The 18,127-nt window shown below is 33.7% G+C and overlaps 1 protein-coding gene across 1 annotated transcript in view; it reads left to right on the plus strand.

Moving 5' to 3' along the window:
• The window catches only part of LVRN (laeverin), a 51,971-nt gene that overhangs the window by 23,282 nt on the left and 10,562 nt on the right, over positions 1 to 18,127 (plus strand). The window contains exons 7-18 of the mRNA XM_006913299.1: positions 2,731 to 2,874; positions 3,405 to 3,470; positions 3,565 to 3,630; positions 4,035 to 4,207; positions 6,001 to 6,077; positions 6,412 to 6,551; positions 8,596 to 8,651; positions 11,605 to 11,758; positions 13,280 to 13,374; positions 15,295 to 15,402; positions 16,231 to 16,398; positions 16,609 to 16,746. Coding sequence (XP_006913361.1) covers positions 2,731 to 2,874; positions 3,405 to 3,470; positions 3,565 to 3,630; positions 4,035 to 4,207; positions 6,001 to 6,077; positions 6,412 to 6,551; positions 8,596 to 8,651; positions 11,605 to 11,758; positions 13,280 to 13,374; positions 15,295 to 15,402; positions 16,231 to 16,398; positions 16,609 to 16,746 — 1,385 coding nt within the window. The remainder of the gene's footprint in view (positions 1 to 2,730; positions 2,875 to 3,404; positions 3,471 to 3,564; positions 3,631 to 4,034; positions 4,208 to 6,000; positions 6,078 to 6,411; positions 6,552 to 8,595; positions 8,652 to 11,604; positions 11,759 to 13,279; positions 13,375 to 15,294; positions 15,403 to 16,230; positions 16,399 to 16,608; positions 16,747 to 18,127) is intronic.

Raw genomic sequence — 18,127 nt, forward strand, 5'->3', positions numbered from 1 at the left:
ATTTAAAATGTATTTCCACTGGCCAGATCTTCCTTACAGACTAAATTTTTTCACTTTGAAAGAAATTCTAAGATTATGTTCTGTCTATTATATTGGTAGTAAGATTTCCCTTCTTTTATAGAAAGGATCGTGATGGTAGATAGGTATTTGGGTTTTGTTGATTAAAAAGTTGGCAGAATAAAAAGTTGACAAACCTATCTTGGCCTCACGGAAACTTAAAAAATTTTTTTTTTCATCTGTTTGTGAAATTACAGTTTCTGAGAAGCACTGATATAGCAGCCTCTTAATGTCCCAATTTCATGCCACCCACCCTCTTTTGCAGACATCCTATAAAATGCCTACCACCCCACAGTCCAGCCGCTCTGTGGTGCCTCTGCTCTTTCTCCCCTGCATTGAACATCATTATATAGATCAAGAGAATAAAGTATTGAAGGGTTAGGTGACTTGCCAAGGCCACCGATTGGAACAGATCTGTGATTACAACCCACTTGTCTAGATCAAGTCTGATGATGAGAATAATGATGATAATATTGTATTTACCATTCACTGAGCACTTAGGACTTAAGTGTCAGGTAGTATAAGTTCTATACATACATCATCTTACTTGATCTCCTAAACAAACATCTGAGTGTAGTTATTATTTTTTCTATTTTATAGTTGAGGAAACTGAAATGTTAAGTAAGTCGTTCTAAGTCTCACAGCTATTAAATGTCAGACATGAGATTTAATTCCCAGGTTCTGTGACCACAAAGCCCATGCCTTTAACTACCATGCTCTCCAGAGAAAGCATCTGGGAGTGTTCTTGTTCTCTAGTAGCTAATGGTGTGTATGTGTGTGTGTGTGTATGCGCGCGCGTGTGTGTGCACGTGTGTGCGTGCATGTGTGTGTGCGCACGCGCGTGTATATGTTTATTATGTGACTTTATATATTTAAATTTATATACATATAGTAAACCGCAGTTGTCTTAAAAAAGTCCTTTCCATATACTTTATACCTACAAAATTGTTTATATCTTTCTTTTATAAAATAGAATATATACATGGTTAGTGTCTTCTCTAACCATTATTGAAAACATTTGGTTGTATTTCAAATTAACTCTGTGCTTAGAGTTAATAAGGAAAGAAGTTCCATTCCCATAAAATAATTAGATTCACCCTCTATGTTCTTAATTAAATAGATTATGTTATTAACATCAATCAGTTACTTCTTCATGCAACTAAAATGGCTATCATATCTGGGAAAACTTAAAAACATATTACTGGTGTTTTTGAATCTAAAATGGTAAGATTAACCTCTTTTTGTACCATTTAGTTATTTGTTTTTATCATTGGTTTCTTAATCACTCTTTTCTGCATCTACATTTCTCAATTGCTTGTAGAGCTGAATGAATATAACTCTTGCCAGAGAGCATCAGATCCTGGCACTTGAGAAAATTTCCACAAGTTTTGTTCTTAAAAGCTAAGGCCTTGTTCCAGTGATCTTTGAGAGATCATGAACTTTGGCTTCCTCGAGTCTAGTCATTAGATTGAAACTGAGTATGAGAATCACAGAACCATATGCAGAAACAGAACTCTTGAGTGTTAAACTAATAAAACCAATACATAATGAATAAGATCAGACTTATGAAGATGTCTCCTCGAAATTCTTACTACTCAAAGTATGATTCCTGAACTAACAACATGGGCATCATCTGATATTTTATTAGAAATACAGGCTCCAACCAATTGAATTAGAATATGAATTTGACAAAATCCAGGTGTCTTTATTCACATTAAAGTTTGATATGCATTGCTTTAAATGGCAAGCTTTCTCAGAGTTTGATAGTAGCATTATAAATGGTATTAATAAATCTAAAAATAATCTCTAATAGGAGAGGGTTGATTGGAGCATCGGCTAAAGGAAGTGGGACAGAATTTGAAAGTTTATCTGACACTGTTCAGGGGTGAGAGAGTCAACATGGAGACGCCCCGAGAGTCAGGGACTTGAGACTTCATGTGGATTATCAGGGGCCCTCACAGCTCTGTAGGGTATGAGTAAGCTGTCCACTAGCTCCTCCACTGTCCTTTCTTTGGCTCTTTCATCCCATGCACCTCTTGGCAATACTTTGGTTTTCCTGAAAGAAACGACCCTTGTCATGTGTATGGGAGAGATCTAGTTTTTTTGGAGAGTTCTGTACTTCTTATTAAAATATAATCATTTGCCTTCTCTTAATGCATGAGCTATAAACTGTAATATCCAATCTGTGGATTTATTTCCAATTACAAATTACTGCATCAACATCCTTGCGAATTTGTAAATCTGGCATGCTTTTGGTTTATAAATGCCCATTTAAGAGAGACTGGTTGATTTTAAGGGGTTACTAATAAAATTATCAATAAAATTCTAGGGAATTAAAACCACCAAGAGATGCTATTCCCTGGAGGACCCTCTTTGGGTGTTCAGGGACCTCCTTAAGGGAAATGTAGATGGCTATCTTGGAAATCACATTAACTTTTATAATTGGTTTTTAAAAAATTGAAATAAGAAAGGACACCAAATGGGAAGAAAAGTATCCTAGAGTTTTATTATTCATGGAATCCTGACTTATTTGGCATATTACAGCTCACAGAGCACTTTTCGATTATTTTTTCTCCCTTATCAATGTTAGTTTTTGAAAGTATTTTGGGAACATTGAATTTTGTGTTCCTGTGACATCTCAGAAGTTAATGTAGCTCAATTTTTTTCTTTTAGAATGAGATTTTTTTTTCTGACATTTTACATGATGTTCTCAAAGAAGATCACGCCCTGGTATCTAGAGCTGTATCCATGAAGATGGAAAATTTCACAGAAACAAATGAAATAAATGAGCTCTTTGACTTATTTACTTATAACAAGGTAAAATTGGTTATATATTTCCTGTTGTTCTGCATTCTTGCAGAAAGTTGCATAAAATGTATTCTAAAGATGATATGACAATATGATACTGTACAAGTTTTGATATAAATAACCTTAATTTTATTCAGTAGATAGATTTTTAAAAATGTGGTTAAATCAATTCTTATCTACTAAATATTAATCAGGCCCACTTTAGGTGCTTAGTACTATCTACCATTGTAAATAGACAACTTGCTACTTTTAAGGTGAAATCTTCTGTTTGGTGCAAATTTATTCTTGCCATGTAAATATCTAAATTAAATTTTTTCTGTGTACCCTGAACTCTTAATGTAGGACATTTGCTCACCATTTACCTATTAATTAGTGACAGTCTGTTATTTTATTATCATATTCTGGAATAACAGAAACATTCAAATAAAGTGCACAATGCAGTCAGGAGTACAGCTCTGAATACTGCTTATGAAAATGGAATGTGTCAGTATTTAGATATTGAATTTTGTTCAAATTACAGACAGTTTCTTATGTCTTAGGGAGCGTCTATGGCCCGGATGCTTTCTGGTTTCCTGAATGAGAATTTATTTATCAGTGCACTTAAGGTGAGTTTACAAAATTGTTGTTACTTGAAAGGCAGGAAACATAAATTGCTTTGGCATGTGGTTTATTGTAATCTTAACTTTTCTATTTTTACAGTCGTATTTGGAGACATTTTCTTACTCAAACGCTGAACAAGATGATCTATGGAGGCATTTTCAAATGGTAGCTGTCCTACTTCCTGACATGTTTCTACTGAGTTGTTTTGTATGATAGACTTCAACAAGATCGGGCAGCCATGTGTGTACGGCAATGCCACAGGAAAACAATTTTGCCTTGTTTATGAAACTCCGTTAGGTTGAGCTTTTCTGTAGTCTTCACCACTGTGTTCCTATGCCCAGAAGAGAGCATGTACATATTAGATCCATAAATATGTGTTCAGTGAATGAATGAATGAATGAATGAATGAACAAACTCAGGAGCCATTCAGAGCTAAACAGAGTTCTGAATTTAGCCCTGAATATCATCCACTGGGAATTACTACATAGAACAGCCATGTAGTTAGGAGATTGCTACCTCAAAAGATTTTGATGATAAATATCTGCTTTTTTGATGACTTTTTAAAACAGGCCATAGATGACCAGAGTCAAATTGTTTTGCCAGCAACAGTAAAAATCATAATGGATAGTTGGACACACCAGAGTGGTTTTCCAGTTGTTACCTTAAATGTATCTACTGGCATCGTGAAACAGGAGCCATTTTATCGTGAAAATGTTAAAAATCAGACTCTTCTAACTCACAAGTAGGTAGATTTGCTCGTCTGTCTTCATTTTTCTTGACGTTGAGCTCTGATCAGATGGAAACCAGCCTGTGAGTGAGAAAATATAACCCCTACTGGCTACACACCCTTCTGCAAAGTGACTCTGGGATGGTGACTTAGAAGTCCACGCAGGATGTTATTGGGGTGCTAAGATGAGGTTGAGCCCCTGATGTCCTGAGCTAGGCCAGAGACCTGCATTTAGGGATTCGAGTAGTGCCCCTCCCCTGGGATTAGGGCCATACCACTGACCAAAGCTTTGGGTGTTATGTATTCCTTTTTCTTTCAGACAGAGGTAGTGCATTACTCGAGATTCTGGTTGTGAGGCAATAAGATAGAACTGTGGATGACCTCATGTTAGTTAAGAGAAAAGAAGATCCTGTTGCAAGGTCATCTTCTCTTCTCTAGAAATAGTACTGAATGGAAAATAGGTCCTTGAGAAATAGTTCTTTATATGTCTGCACATGCACGTATGTGTGTATTTGTAGCCATACCTATAATATTAAAATTATGACCTTTAGATACCATTAGACTTGGGTTCAGATATTGACTTCACCAAAATTCAAACCTTATCCTCATAAATATGCATTAATATAAATTATATATATAAAGGTAAAGAATAAAATGTTGAACTATTTAGCTTTGAAAAGCTACCTTGTTTAGAACTAAAATATTATATCATTCTTGTTGAACATAGAGATTTAAAGAAAAGTTTCAAATCAAAAGCTATTAATGCAAAAAAAAATCATTATATGGTAAGTCTTATGTAAAGTTTCTGAGTTTCAGTTGTCTTATCTATAAATAAAGTAAACATAATGACATGTATCCTTGGAGGTTGGTTTAAAAATGAAATGAAATAATGAGTATACAGTGGCTTAGCATTCATTAATTTCTCCTTCCCTTCCCCTCTCTTAACTCATTAGATAATTTTCAACTGTTTTTGAGTTTTGATCCTCACATCTCATTGTAGTAAGTATCAGCACAAATCAGTAATTAATTTTTAAATACCACCACCAAAATTTTCAGGTCATCCTACTCTTTCTTTAAAACCCCAGGAGAAAGGAACAGGAGAGAGACCTGAAGGTCCCTTCTCACTGTGATATTCTGTGACTGTAAGAGGTATGCCTTAGTTATCAGATAAAACACAGATCCTCAGTTTAAAGTCTTTGAGAAAGCGGACTTGTGGGCATTAGAGCAAGATTGGACATATTGCCCAAACTCCAAGTAGTGTGTCCCTTCAGATGACTAATGGTCAGTCCCTTCGTCCAGGTCACGTCCACCAATGCAGGAAGAATGTCAAAATTCAGTAAAAGTGAATAATCTGGCTGAGTCATGCTGAACACTTTTCAGATGGGAAGAAAGCTTGAGGCAGAATGTTTGTCAAGCATTTTCTTCTTAAATTACCCTTTACCTTTCTTGGCAAGGATAAATTTGGGTTTGTGTGCAACATTTGAACAACCTCTGAGTAAGGCCAGGTGGCTATAATTTAATATAAATAGGCCTTGAAAGTTTCAGATATAAGATAGTTTTAGTAGCTACCTTAAGTTATAAGAAGAAATAAATCTATAAGACACAATGAGAGAGAGTAAATAGCCAAAGCAAAACCAGCTTGTAAAAACAAGAATGAATAATCCTCAGAGGAAAATCGTATATATCCAGAGGGAATGGCCAAAAATTTTGAGTTCTGTCTGTTATTTTATTATCTCATTTAAAATAGTCTTATTGTTTATATTTTCATGTGTGAAAATTAACTGAATTTTAAAATTTTTTCCAATAAGTGCCACATGGATTGTACCTATTCTTTGGATAAAAAGTGGAACTACACAGTCTTTAGTCTGGCTAGATAAAAGCAGCAGTAAGTAACAAATTTTTAAAATTTCTTCACATACATATTTGAATATATATTATATATAAAGGCAAGGAATAAAATGTTGAAATATCTAGCTTTTAAAAACTATCATGTTTAAAATATTGTATTATTCTTGTTGAACAGAGAGATTTAAAGAAAAGTTTCAAATCAAAAGCTATTAATAGGGAAAATATAATTATTTGGTAAGGCCGATATATATATTAAGATTTCTTTCTGTTTTATTGGGTTTATTGTTTAGAATTAAAAGGATATATTATAAACATGTATTGAAATATTTTTTAAATGTATCATTTCAAAGTTTTCAAATATTTCTTTGTAGAAGTATTCCCTGAAATGCAAGTTTCAGATTTTGATCATGACTGGGTGATTTTAAATTTGAATATGACTGGATATTATAGAGTTAATTATGATAAATTGGGTTGGAAAAAATTAAATCAACAACTTGAAGAAGATCCTAAGGTAAGGCTATTTTTTATTCCTTTTATTAAATAGCATTTATATTGCAGTCTCTAGCCTTTTAGAGTTGAGCTTTCATACACCTGTCTGGTGTACCTACCCTCATCACCACCCCTCACCCCAAAGCACACTGGAGGGTTTTTATTTATTTAATTATTTGTTTGTTTGTTTGTTTGTTTCATAGAAAGAGGAGATTTGGGTTGAATGTATTATGTTTTTGAACATTAATCCTACTTTTCCACAACAATGTTACCTTTCTAGGTAAAAATCAGAATACATTTTCCTATTAACCATTAATTTTGTCATCTTAGGCAAGTTATTTAAATGTTCTGCTTCCATTTCTTCACTTAAAAATGAAAATAATGTATCCTTTTTATTCATCATGAGGATTAGAGATGATGTAGGTCAACATATACTTAAAATTTCTAAGCTCATATGTTAATTTCCTAAAAACTTGATTCTCACTCTCCCTCAGGGGAGAGAAATTAATTTACAAAATACCGGCAATAATCCGCTATCACTTTAATTTGTGAAACAACTGTAAATCATTATGCAACATAAAAATGTTAAAATCTTGGCTAGCTCTAATCAAATTCTAATTAGTCGAATTAAACCAAATCTCCACTGATGGAGAAGGATAATGGCCTAGAAGTCTATAGAGTTGGCTCAGCTATGAAACCTTAAGAAGAAACCTTGAGACTCCACTTGCAAAACTATGTAAAAATGAGAATAGATTTGAACTAAGATATCTTAGGTGTCTCTTCAAGTGTCCTCCAAGATGTGCATGCAGCAGCATCTCTAGAAGAGACAGTATGGTATATTTGGTCCAGAGCGTGGGTTTTAGGTCAGGTAGGTTTGTGTTCATATTTTTGTACATCATTTACCAGATGTGTGACCTTCGGCCTTTTATTTGTCTTATTATTTTTATTTGCCTTATTTTCTTTATCTGTATAATAATTCCTTATCTGTGTAACAGACCAATCTTAAAGGGTTGTTGCAAAGATTAAATGGGGGTGACATATGTTGTATGCTTAACATAGGCCTGATACAATTCAGAACATGTTTAGCAATTTTTAAAAATTATGATCAAGCTTTTGAATAAAGCTACAAACACCACTTATAATATTTTACTTTTAAATCTTTTTCAGAGTAGCTAAATTCTTGTTAATTTCTAAAGTACTATAGGCTATGGATATACTAGAACACGCCATTATAGTAATGATTTTCTTGAAATTATTGTAGATTTACTTATTATAAAACTGAGATCAGTTATTCCTACAACATAATTGGTGAACAAATAAAATAACGTTTTTATTATTAATATTAATCTAGAAATTAAGCCTTGCTCAGATATTCAAAGAGTGTTGTTAAGATAGATTTTCTAGGACCAAATATATGGAAATTCTGGGAAATGTTGAAGGCATGTGATAAGAGGCTTTGGGTATCCTCAGGACACTGAGGCAGAGGCAGAGTCCCATGGCCTAGCAATGTCAAGGAGCTTAAACAGAAGCCTAAGGAATTAGGTTGCAGTTGGCTGGCCCCTGCCTCTCCATGATTCAGAGGACTTTGCTGATGGTATTGTGTCCAAGTAAAATCTTAAGGGAGATACCATTTAAAAGAGTAACAGCATTACCAAAACAGGACAAGTAATATTTATTTAAGGCCTCCTATGCCAAAAAATTCCCCTGACAATAATTTGGATATTGTAATACAATTTAATATATACTTTCTGTCTTAGAGAGGCCTTTTAAACTTGGCCTCCTGTTTTATTTTTTAGCATACTGTTTTCAGGGAGCATTTCGGCAAAACCCTCTGCCATACTTAAGTCTTATGATTTGTGTCCAACGAGATCATTCATCAAAAACAGAAGTATAATAAGTAAATTATGGGGATACCCTTAGTAATCATCATTTCTCTGCACAAGACAATTCACATGAAAGTGCCTTGTAAGCAGCAATGATCTTTAAATGTTATTATTTTGAAAATTAATTTTATACTAAAAAAATGTTCTCATCTTTTCCTGCACATATTGGGATCTAATTTGCAGGCTATTCCTGTCATTCACAGACTGCAGTTGATCGATGATGCCTTTTCCTTGTCTAAGTGAGTATCTTTTCTTCTCTCATGGTTTTAGAGCGAACCTCAAGAACTTTATAAAAATGATAACCTCATTACTGTGAAGTCGATATTTTAGTCTATCCAGTCCCTAACTTATTAAGATTAGGATCAAATTCTGTGGTTATAAGTGGGATTTTATAGCACAAAATTTGAGAAATATGCAATGTGAATAAACCTTAAGGGCATTATACCAATGAAATAAGCCAGTCACAACAATACTGTAGGATTCTACTTATATGAGGTACTTAGAGTAGTCAGAATCATAAAGACAAAATGGTGGTTGCCAGGTGTTGTGAGAGAAAATGGGAATGGGTAGAAATACTTTAATGGAAATAAAGTTTCAGTTTTACAAGATGAAAAGAGTTAAAGAGATGGATGGTGGTGATGGTTGCACAACATTATAAATGTCATTAATACCACTTAATTGTATATTTAAAAATGGTTACAAAGTAAATTTTATGTGGTCTGTGTTCACACAATAAAAAAAAAGGCGGGGGCGGGGGGAAGCCAATTTAAAAAGTCATATCAGGAAAGAGCAATAATGTCTACTACAATTAGGAAGCCATAGAAGACAATGCTTTTTACAACAATTTGAGAGGAAAGAATACGTTCTTTCTCAAGTCAAAACTTGGCAGTCAAAGTCCTATATATTTTCAATTAAATTAACTTAGGTACAATAAGATTTAAACTGATTATGGAGACTTTTTTAAAGGGTCTTAAAAGAACAGCAAAGATGATTCAATGTTTAAAAAGGAACCCCTTTAAGGAAAAGTTTTAAAAGGATGTAGTAGAGAAGATATAAATAGAAAAAAGATAGTAGTGTTTAAGTATTTTCAGGATTATTACAAAAAGTATAAGCATCATTATTTTTAAACTCTCAATCAGGAATAAAAACTTAAGTAAACAACAAGTGATCAGGCTTGCATTTGTAAAGGCTGTTAAATATTAAAATGGATAAATTTAGGAAGATTGTAGATGTGTTCATATTTTTCTGTGATATTGGAAGATAAAGAAATAAAGTAGCTGATGTATCTGCTCCCCCACCCCCGCCAAAAAAAAGACTTGCTGCAGATAAGTAGACTATGAATTGAGATTGTGAAGTGGTATGTGTTACCCAAGGGTGATGGCTGTAGGTATAATTTTAATGATATGGCCTATATTTTAACATATTACAGAATTATTAATTTTATTTATATTAGATTTACTTAATATAAACTATGCTGTTAACTATTTCACCAGGTAAATTACTATATGTTTAGAATTTAAATTTCAGACAATAAAATTAAGAAGAATACGTAATAAATTATCCAATGTATTCGTTCTTTCTTTGGCCTGTCATATTTCTTGAATGAATGTCTACTTAGTTTGTCCTTCATTTGGTACCTACTTTTCCCCTCTATAACCTGTGATGCTCTTCTTTGCTCACTACTTTGCTGAAACTCCTTAGTAAGATCGCCACGACTTTGATACTGTTTACCTCCTGGAAACTTCTTTTTTGTAATCCTGAGACTTCAATATGCAAACCTGGTTTTCCTCATTTATCTGACGTCTCTTCTTCCTACTGCTGTGAGTGACCTTAAGACCAGTCAGGGTTATGTTATTTTCTTCGATCTTTCCATTGAATAACTCATGGTTTCAGTGATTATTTTATTATGTACATGTACAGTACCTAACAGATATAAGTTACACAATAAATATTTGTGGGAGATATACTGATGACTTCTAAATCTACATCTCTACTTGTCTCTTCCTTTCTTCTGTTTATCTTATGGTCATTTAAATTCTGTACCTTAAATATTGAACTTTATTTCTGTCTCCAAATTGTTCTTGCTATTATTTTTTTCTCTTTTTCTCAAAGGTACCACTATTCTTCCCATCACCCAAACTTGAAACTTTGTAGATATCCTGGATTCTCATACATTTCCCATCTTGTCACCATGTCTTATCTCCTCATTCCTGGAAAAGTCTTTTGGATTCTCACCTTACTTACTGCTTTCACTGCTTCCATACGAAGCCAAGCTTTCATCATCTTTCGCTTGGCCTATTAATTAGTTTCTAGTCTTTGGTTCCTTTGAATTTCATTCTATCTTCCTCAACACAATTACAATAAAATTTTTAGGCATCAATTTTAGGATGTTACCCAGTTGTCTAAACATCTTCCTACCACATGTAAACTCTTCATTTTGACATGCAAGGCTCTCCACAGCTTTGATCTACTTTACCTATTAGCCATCATCACTCAACTATACACAGAAGAAATCCTCTGCCTTGGGTTAGCTTGGTCTGCCCATCACACTAATTCCCACTTTATCTTCTTTGTCCTAAGCTGTCTTCCTCTTTTTCTCAGCCTAGTTCTATCTTACCTATTCTACATTATTCTTCTCAAATTCCTCCTCCTGGAGGCTTCTCTGACTTTTCCATTACATGCAAATGTTTTTCTTCTTTGCTACCTTATTGTATCCATTGTCTTTTCTAGGGATTTATTAATAGCTTCTTACACATAAATCTCAGCTCCCCACTGAAGTAGTAAGCTTCTCAATAGTAGGCAAGACCATAGTCTTATATTCTAGTTTGTGTTCCCACTAGTATCTGGCATAACAGTATATAGAGACTGATTTTTAATTAATAATTGTTAAGTGGAAATTATACTCTCATAAGAATGCATACTAAATGCACAAATATTCTTTTGCCACATGATTAAGCCAATATTTGGCCTAGATTTTCTATAACTTCCAGGAATTTGGGCACTTGAGCATACCAAATTGAAATGGAAGATCTGTCAACATTTTGGTTCCCATCTTATCAATGAGATGGGAACTTACCCTCTAGTTTCTTGATTTCACATACCTTATTGAAGTCAAGCATTGAAGCATGGAAAGTATGCAAATCATTTAGCAAGTGAAGGTGTTTTTAGTGTGTGTGTTTTTAAACCAAACAGAAACAATTATATTGAGATTGAAACAGCACTTGATTTAACCAAGTACCTTGCTGAAGAAGATGAAATCATAGTATGGCATGCAGTCTTGGTGAACCTGGTAACCAGGGATCTTGTTTTTGATGTGAACAACTATGATATATACCCATTATTAAAGGTAATTTCATTCTTTGTTATGTGGTTAAAAAATCTGTTCTTTTTGTACTCTAGATAGCATCTGTGAAACAGGTCTTTTCAAAAGTAATAGTCTGTTATGTTAGTTATATATATAAAACATATGTGTGTATATATGTATATACATATATATATGACATATATATACATATTCATTTTCTTAGGAATGGCTGATTATTCTTAGGAGAAAATACCTTAGTCATAGATCTGGTCTAGTAGATGAGTTAGAGAGAAGTTTGGAAAGGTACTAATTTCTTATTGAAGTGACAGTGTGTCCTAAGAAACCAGAAGTGGATGGAAATGGTATGCCTTTTTTCCTATAGAAAAGAATAATATCTATTGGCAACTATTTTCCTAAAAGATTGTTAGTCAAACAGAATGACTTTTAACGACCTTGTATTCATAATTGAACTACTCTCATTTGTAGGGCCAGCACTTAAAACCAGAGAGGCATGTTCCAGAAAAAGTAAAAGTTTGAAACTGCTTTTGATGTTGCAAAGAGAGAGGGAAGTTAGAATTAATGAATGAAGAAATGACATGCCATCAAAACTGAAACAATATAAAAGGAGAAAAGTTTCATTATTAGATCTTAAACAGTGATCATAAGAAAGACGGTACAGGTAAAATCAAAGTAAAAGTTAGGGAGCAACCCTTAAGAGAGTTAAGGGCCATCAATAAGCCAGAAAGTATGTTAGGTGATGATTCCAGGTGAGTTGCTGGGACAGTCAGAGGGTGAGATCGCAAATACCTCAGGGTTCCTTTTTTTTTTTCCCTACTGTTCAAAGTACCATTGGGAACTTACTCGAATGTGGGAATGGTCACCAACCGAAGAAGGCAATTAGATGTTTGTAGGATCAAGGTGGCTCATTGATAATATCCGATGACTGGTTCTGGGTAAAAAAGTAAACACTAATACTTGCTTTTAAAGAATTTTGATGAATATCATCTAGTTTATTATCGGAGATTTCTTGTAAAAGTGTAACTTTTATAACCTTATTTACCAATTGATAGCTCAATTGAAGAAAGTTTATTTCAAATTCAGGGCTCAAATTTGTCCAAGGCATAAATCAGTTCCCCTTATTTTCTTGGAGGTATGTGTACTAAACATTGACGTTTTAAGTTAGAAAGTTTAATAGTTTTAAATTTTTTACACTTTTTTAAAAAAATTTTGAAGACAACCAGAAATGTTTGGAATGATAGTAAATGATAATAACAACTAATATTTATTAAGTTCTTACTATATGCCAGGAGTGAGCTTACATACATTATATTGTTTAGTCCTTACAAAACTGTAAAATTGATATTATTGTAAACTCCATTTTTTGTGTGAGAAAACTGAACCTAGGGAGGTTAAAAAATAAATCAGTTACACATTCCTAACAAATAAAAATTATTTCTGAAGAAGTATCTGTCTCTATTAATGTCTTTTCAGATAAAGAGAAATACAGTGCAAATTCAGTGTTATGAGCCAGAACTAACAGTATATTTTCTTTATTGTTTATAGAAGTATCTATTAAAGAGACTTACCTCAGTATGGAATATCTATTCAACTATAATTCGTGAAAATGTGGCAGCATTGCAAGATGACTATTTAGCTCTGTAAGTATTTTTTGAAGAGTGATAATTGAATAAAATGATTCATATTAAAATAGATAGGCTTCCAGATTTACATAATAAGATCTTAATACTTATGATTCACTGAGAGAATTTGTATGGTTTTTGAGAATAGATAGCTTTGAAATTGTTGAGCTACATGTATCCTAATAGGAAATAATAGTTTGGGATCTTAATTTACCTGCAAAGCACATATGTGTACACACAGGAATGTATAGCTCTATATTCTCAAATCTCAGGCTACTGGTTGAAACTGTAAGAGTATCATACTCTTGGTGAAGGGTTTTACCAAGCAAAGTCAGCCTATATCAATTGAAGGGCATGGGAAGGCCTCTAGGGAAAAGGGTACCTTCTTTATATTATTGGTGACAGAAGTTCTGTCACTGTGCAAATTTGATGAGAGAGGCTGACAGTGAAATATATTAGTCATTGTGTGTGAGCATAGTCTTGCAAATGATTTTCACATCATTGGTTTGATGAGGGGAGTAAGCATGTTGTTGCGTTGGTCTGGGAAGGGGGCAAAAGGCAAAACAGGGCTGTGGTACCACTGGCCGCCCTCTGACCCAAGGTTTGTGTGTATATGCTGGGCTTCTAGGTTTAGGGAGGGAGTTTGTAATCAACAATGGTACATGAATTATATTTGCAGCTCTAGTTAATATCAAGCCAAAATCAATTTGACTAAGCAAGAAATACAAAATATACAAAATATGATTATTCTCTCTCAAGAGTATCCTGAGAAGAGAAAATTTTAGTGCTAGGGCCTGCGGCTGGAATGACATAGGGCTGAATGGACAAGTAGAAGATGGTGATGACTAGCTGGAATAGTGAGTATGTAGGCAAGTAGTGTGAATAAATGGGAAGGCAAAAGTGTGCTCAATCAGGCAGCACACATGTCAACATGCACAACACAGCCATATCTTTGGTTCTCCTAAATTGGACAAAAGTGACCTGCTTTTTGTAGCATGCCAGAGCTAGTTCTCTCCAGAGCAACCTTGGAGAGTTAGACTGTACTTTTAGAGAACTCCCTCTTGATGTAGCCAGCTTAGAATGGGCGGGGAGAGGGAGTGAGTGTGTAAATGAATGCTCAGAACTGTCTCTCAGAGGGCCTCTGCCCTAGGACATTCCACTCCTGCTTATCAGAAAGTCAGGCCAAGCTGGGTTGAAAGTGGAGGGTGGAGCAGTAGAGATTTGACTCTTCATTTTCTGGACGCTTATGGCCAGTTTTAATTTCTTATCTCTGACTCCAAATTCAAAGAGTGTAGGGAGACATTCCTCAAGGCACTGCTTATCTGGATTTATTGTTCTTCACTGTATTCTTTCCAACATTTTTTCATTTTGAACCATAATGTGTACCCCTTCTCAACTATAAAAACAAACCAAAACCAAAACTTCTATTCTTTTTCTGCACATAAATGTAATAGCCAGGAGTTAAAGAAGAAACAAGCTTAAGTAAGGAAAAGCACATTGTTGAAGGAGAGAAATAAACTATTCCTGTTCCTTTCCATATAAAGAACTTTATTTTTAAATGTATTAGATCAAATACTCTAAAGTCATTTTTTTATCCATAAGACAATTACTGTAAAAGGGAGGAAAAATAAATTGATAACAGATGTGGAGTGTGTGTACACTGTGTGTGATTGAGGAAGATGAAGGATGGCAGTAATTTATTTCTAACTTTTCAAAAAATACCAGTCTTAGGAGTTTATTTGGTGCCTGATAGCCTCTCACAAATATTTATTTGAATCTTAAATGCATTTGCTATCCACAAAAGCTATTTTTTAGCAAACTTGATGTTATTAGAAGGATGTTTTAAAATACTCATTCTTCTATAAAACATTTTCTTGGAGGCAGAAAAAATAATGTAGTAATGCAAAATAAATGTTTTTCTTTGACTTTTCCTTCAAGAATATCACTGAGAAAACTTTTTGAAACTGCCTGTTTGTTGGGCCTTGAAGACTGTCTTCAGCTGTCTAGAGAACTCTTCAAAAACTGGGTGAACCATCCAGAGAATGAGTAAGAGTGATATTGTAATTGTCCTTGTTTTTGTCCTGTTTCAAGACTAACAATTTCTCTGTCTTTTGATGCTCTTACTGTGAGAGAGATTGTTTTCTTTTCACTTGGTTAATCTCTCTCATCTACTATTTTTTTTTCAAGTGTCCTTTTTTTAAAAAATATAATTGTGTAATGTAGGTCTGTGCATAACAATAGATTAGAATTTATACAGTGATTGTTGCCTAGGACTTATCATCGCCAGTGCTTTCTCTATAAGCACTTATGATTATTTTGAGTCTTATTTAGGTTGTTTTTTATGATTGTCATTTATATATATATTTGTCATTATATATATCATTATGTATATATATATATACACACACACACATACACACACATACATATATTTACATACACACACATACATACACATGTTTCAGAGCATCTCTTTATGAGTTTCTAGTCTCACTGAAAGCTGAGATTAAGACTGTCGTTTTGGTTTTATTATATTATCTTTAAGATATCACCTAAGATGGACTCTTAGGAAATGTGATAATAACATATGAAACCAAACTTAATTATCAATATATACTTACCATTTGTACTATTCTAATTTAATTTCCCTTAAAACCCCTTAGTTTTTAAACTAATTTGATCAAGATATCTTCTCATGATAGTAATGCTAATGACAATTCCCAAAGTTGTCTTTCTAGATCCCTACTTTTGGCCTTTATAGCTGAGATCTCAACATTTCTTTTTTCTAGATATATACTTCTAAATATATGACAATCTAGATAAACATATAACTTAACTACTATGAGAAATTTTATTGCATGTTATATTTTACAGAATACCTTATCCAATTAGAAATGTGATTTTATGTTATGGCATTGCCTTGGGAAGTGATAAAGAATGGAACTTTTTGTTAAATATCTACACTAATAACACAAAGGAGGAAGAAAAGATTCAACTTGCTTATGCAATGAGCTGCAGTAAAGACCCATGGATACTTAACAGGTGATTATGGTCAACTTATCTTGAAAGGTCCAGGTGAAAGGATGCAATTAATAAACCAAAGAGAAAAAAATAGAAATGTACTAAGATAAGAATTAATAAATATTTGTGAATAACTTAGAATCATATGGAATTTTAATTTCACTTATATAAATTAACTTTTTGTATTGGATAATTCTTACATATTTATTTTCTGCATATACATTTTTGCAGATATATGGAATATGCCATCACTACATCTCCATTCATTTTTAATGAAACAAATATAATTGAAATTGTGGCAGCATCTGAAGTTGGCCAGTATGTTGCAAAGGAATTTTTAGTCAACAATTGGCAAGCTGTGAGTGAAAGGTAAGAAGAAAATACGAGACCTCTCTTTTATTTAGCTCATGGGTTTAGTGCTAGAAGCTTGGCTTTAGTTTAGCTAGGTCACAAAAGTCCTTTGCACTGACTAGAAAAATGATGATTTTTCCTGCACTTACGTCTCACCAAAAACTGGCTATGTTATGGAAGAGAAGGTCACATCCTCAGTTCTGGCTTCCATATGAAAATGGATTTGCATGAGATAGTTTCATAACACAATTTCCCCATTGTGCCCACTAAGAAGTTTGTCTTCAGAAACACAGATTAGAACAAGTCATGTTATTTGGTATGAGTGTATATCATCCATTTATTTATTTTGTGAAGTATATCACCATATCTTTAAGAAACTACAAAGCTCATCGACCTGGGTTTTGTTCATGTCTTTTATTTGTCAGATTCCCTTTACATATTTGGCTTCCATATTTTTGAACTTTTTAATATTTCTCACCATTTAAGATTAAATCTGCTTGTTTCCTAGCCCATGTATTAAGTAATATAGACATTAACATGCAAATATCAGACAGCATGCCCTTAATGGCTAATCTTTCTAGAACATTACTTAACCATACATTCCTAATAGGCAAATACTGTAGTGTTAGTAGATGCAAAATAGCCAACAGTTCAGGTCAAAACACCTGTAAAGTTAGAAGATACTTTTTGTAAATAAATTTATTTGAAACAGAAGTATATTTAGAATAAAAATGTTTAAGAATGTGAATATGGTTCTCTTAAAGAGCAAAGCAATGAATGGATTTGGCAGGGGGTGGGGCGTGGTGAACATTTATTGAACACCTTTACAACACCAAAATATGTTGTTTAAAATAAAAAATAAAAAATGTGTAGATAAAAGCTTATTTGTACAGTTCCATTTTTCTGGCTAATCTGTGGGTCACATATAACCAACTCACATATTGAGAAACTAGTCTTTCTCTGCTATTTTAAATTATTTGTCATTCTAGGTTCATTTCTTCAGAGGGCCTTCTGAATTCCTTAAATTTCCTGGGGTCCCTAAAGCTTTGGGGGTAAATGGTGCTTCCATTTTTGCTTAAATCATTAATGATAATCCCTTCCTTCCTAGGTCCTACCTCTCACTGGGAATTTGGGAGTTGGGCTATAAATCAGAATTATTTACACAGATCCCCTTGCTCCAAGAGATTTTAGATTAAACTAGCATCATAGGTTTGTCTGCTGATTTCTGTTTTCTCTCCCAGTACCTTGTAAGAAAAGCTCCCTCCCTATGCTCAATCTAGTTCTGACAATCCCCGGCTTTGCCAGGTCTGTGAAGCCATCTACCTTCTTGCTGCTGTAGTCATATTGCCCAAGGTCCTTCACTTCTGCTACAATCTTTGACTGTTTTCTTTCAGAACCA

The sequence above is a fragment of the Pteropus alecto genome, unplaced genomic scaffold (assembly GCF_000325575.1).
Source record: "Pteropus alecto unplaced genomic scaffold, ASM32557v1 scaffold20, whole genome shotgun sequence".
NCBI lineage: Eukaryota > Metazoa > Chordata > Mammalia > Chiroptera > Pteropodidae > Pteropus > Pteropus alecto.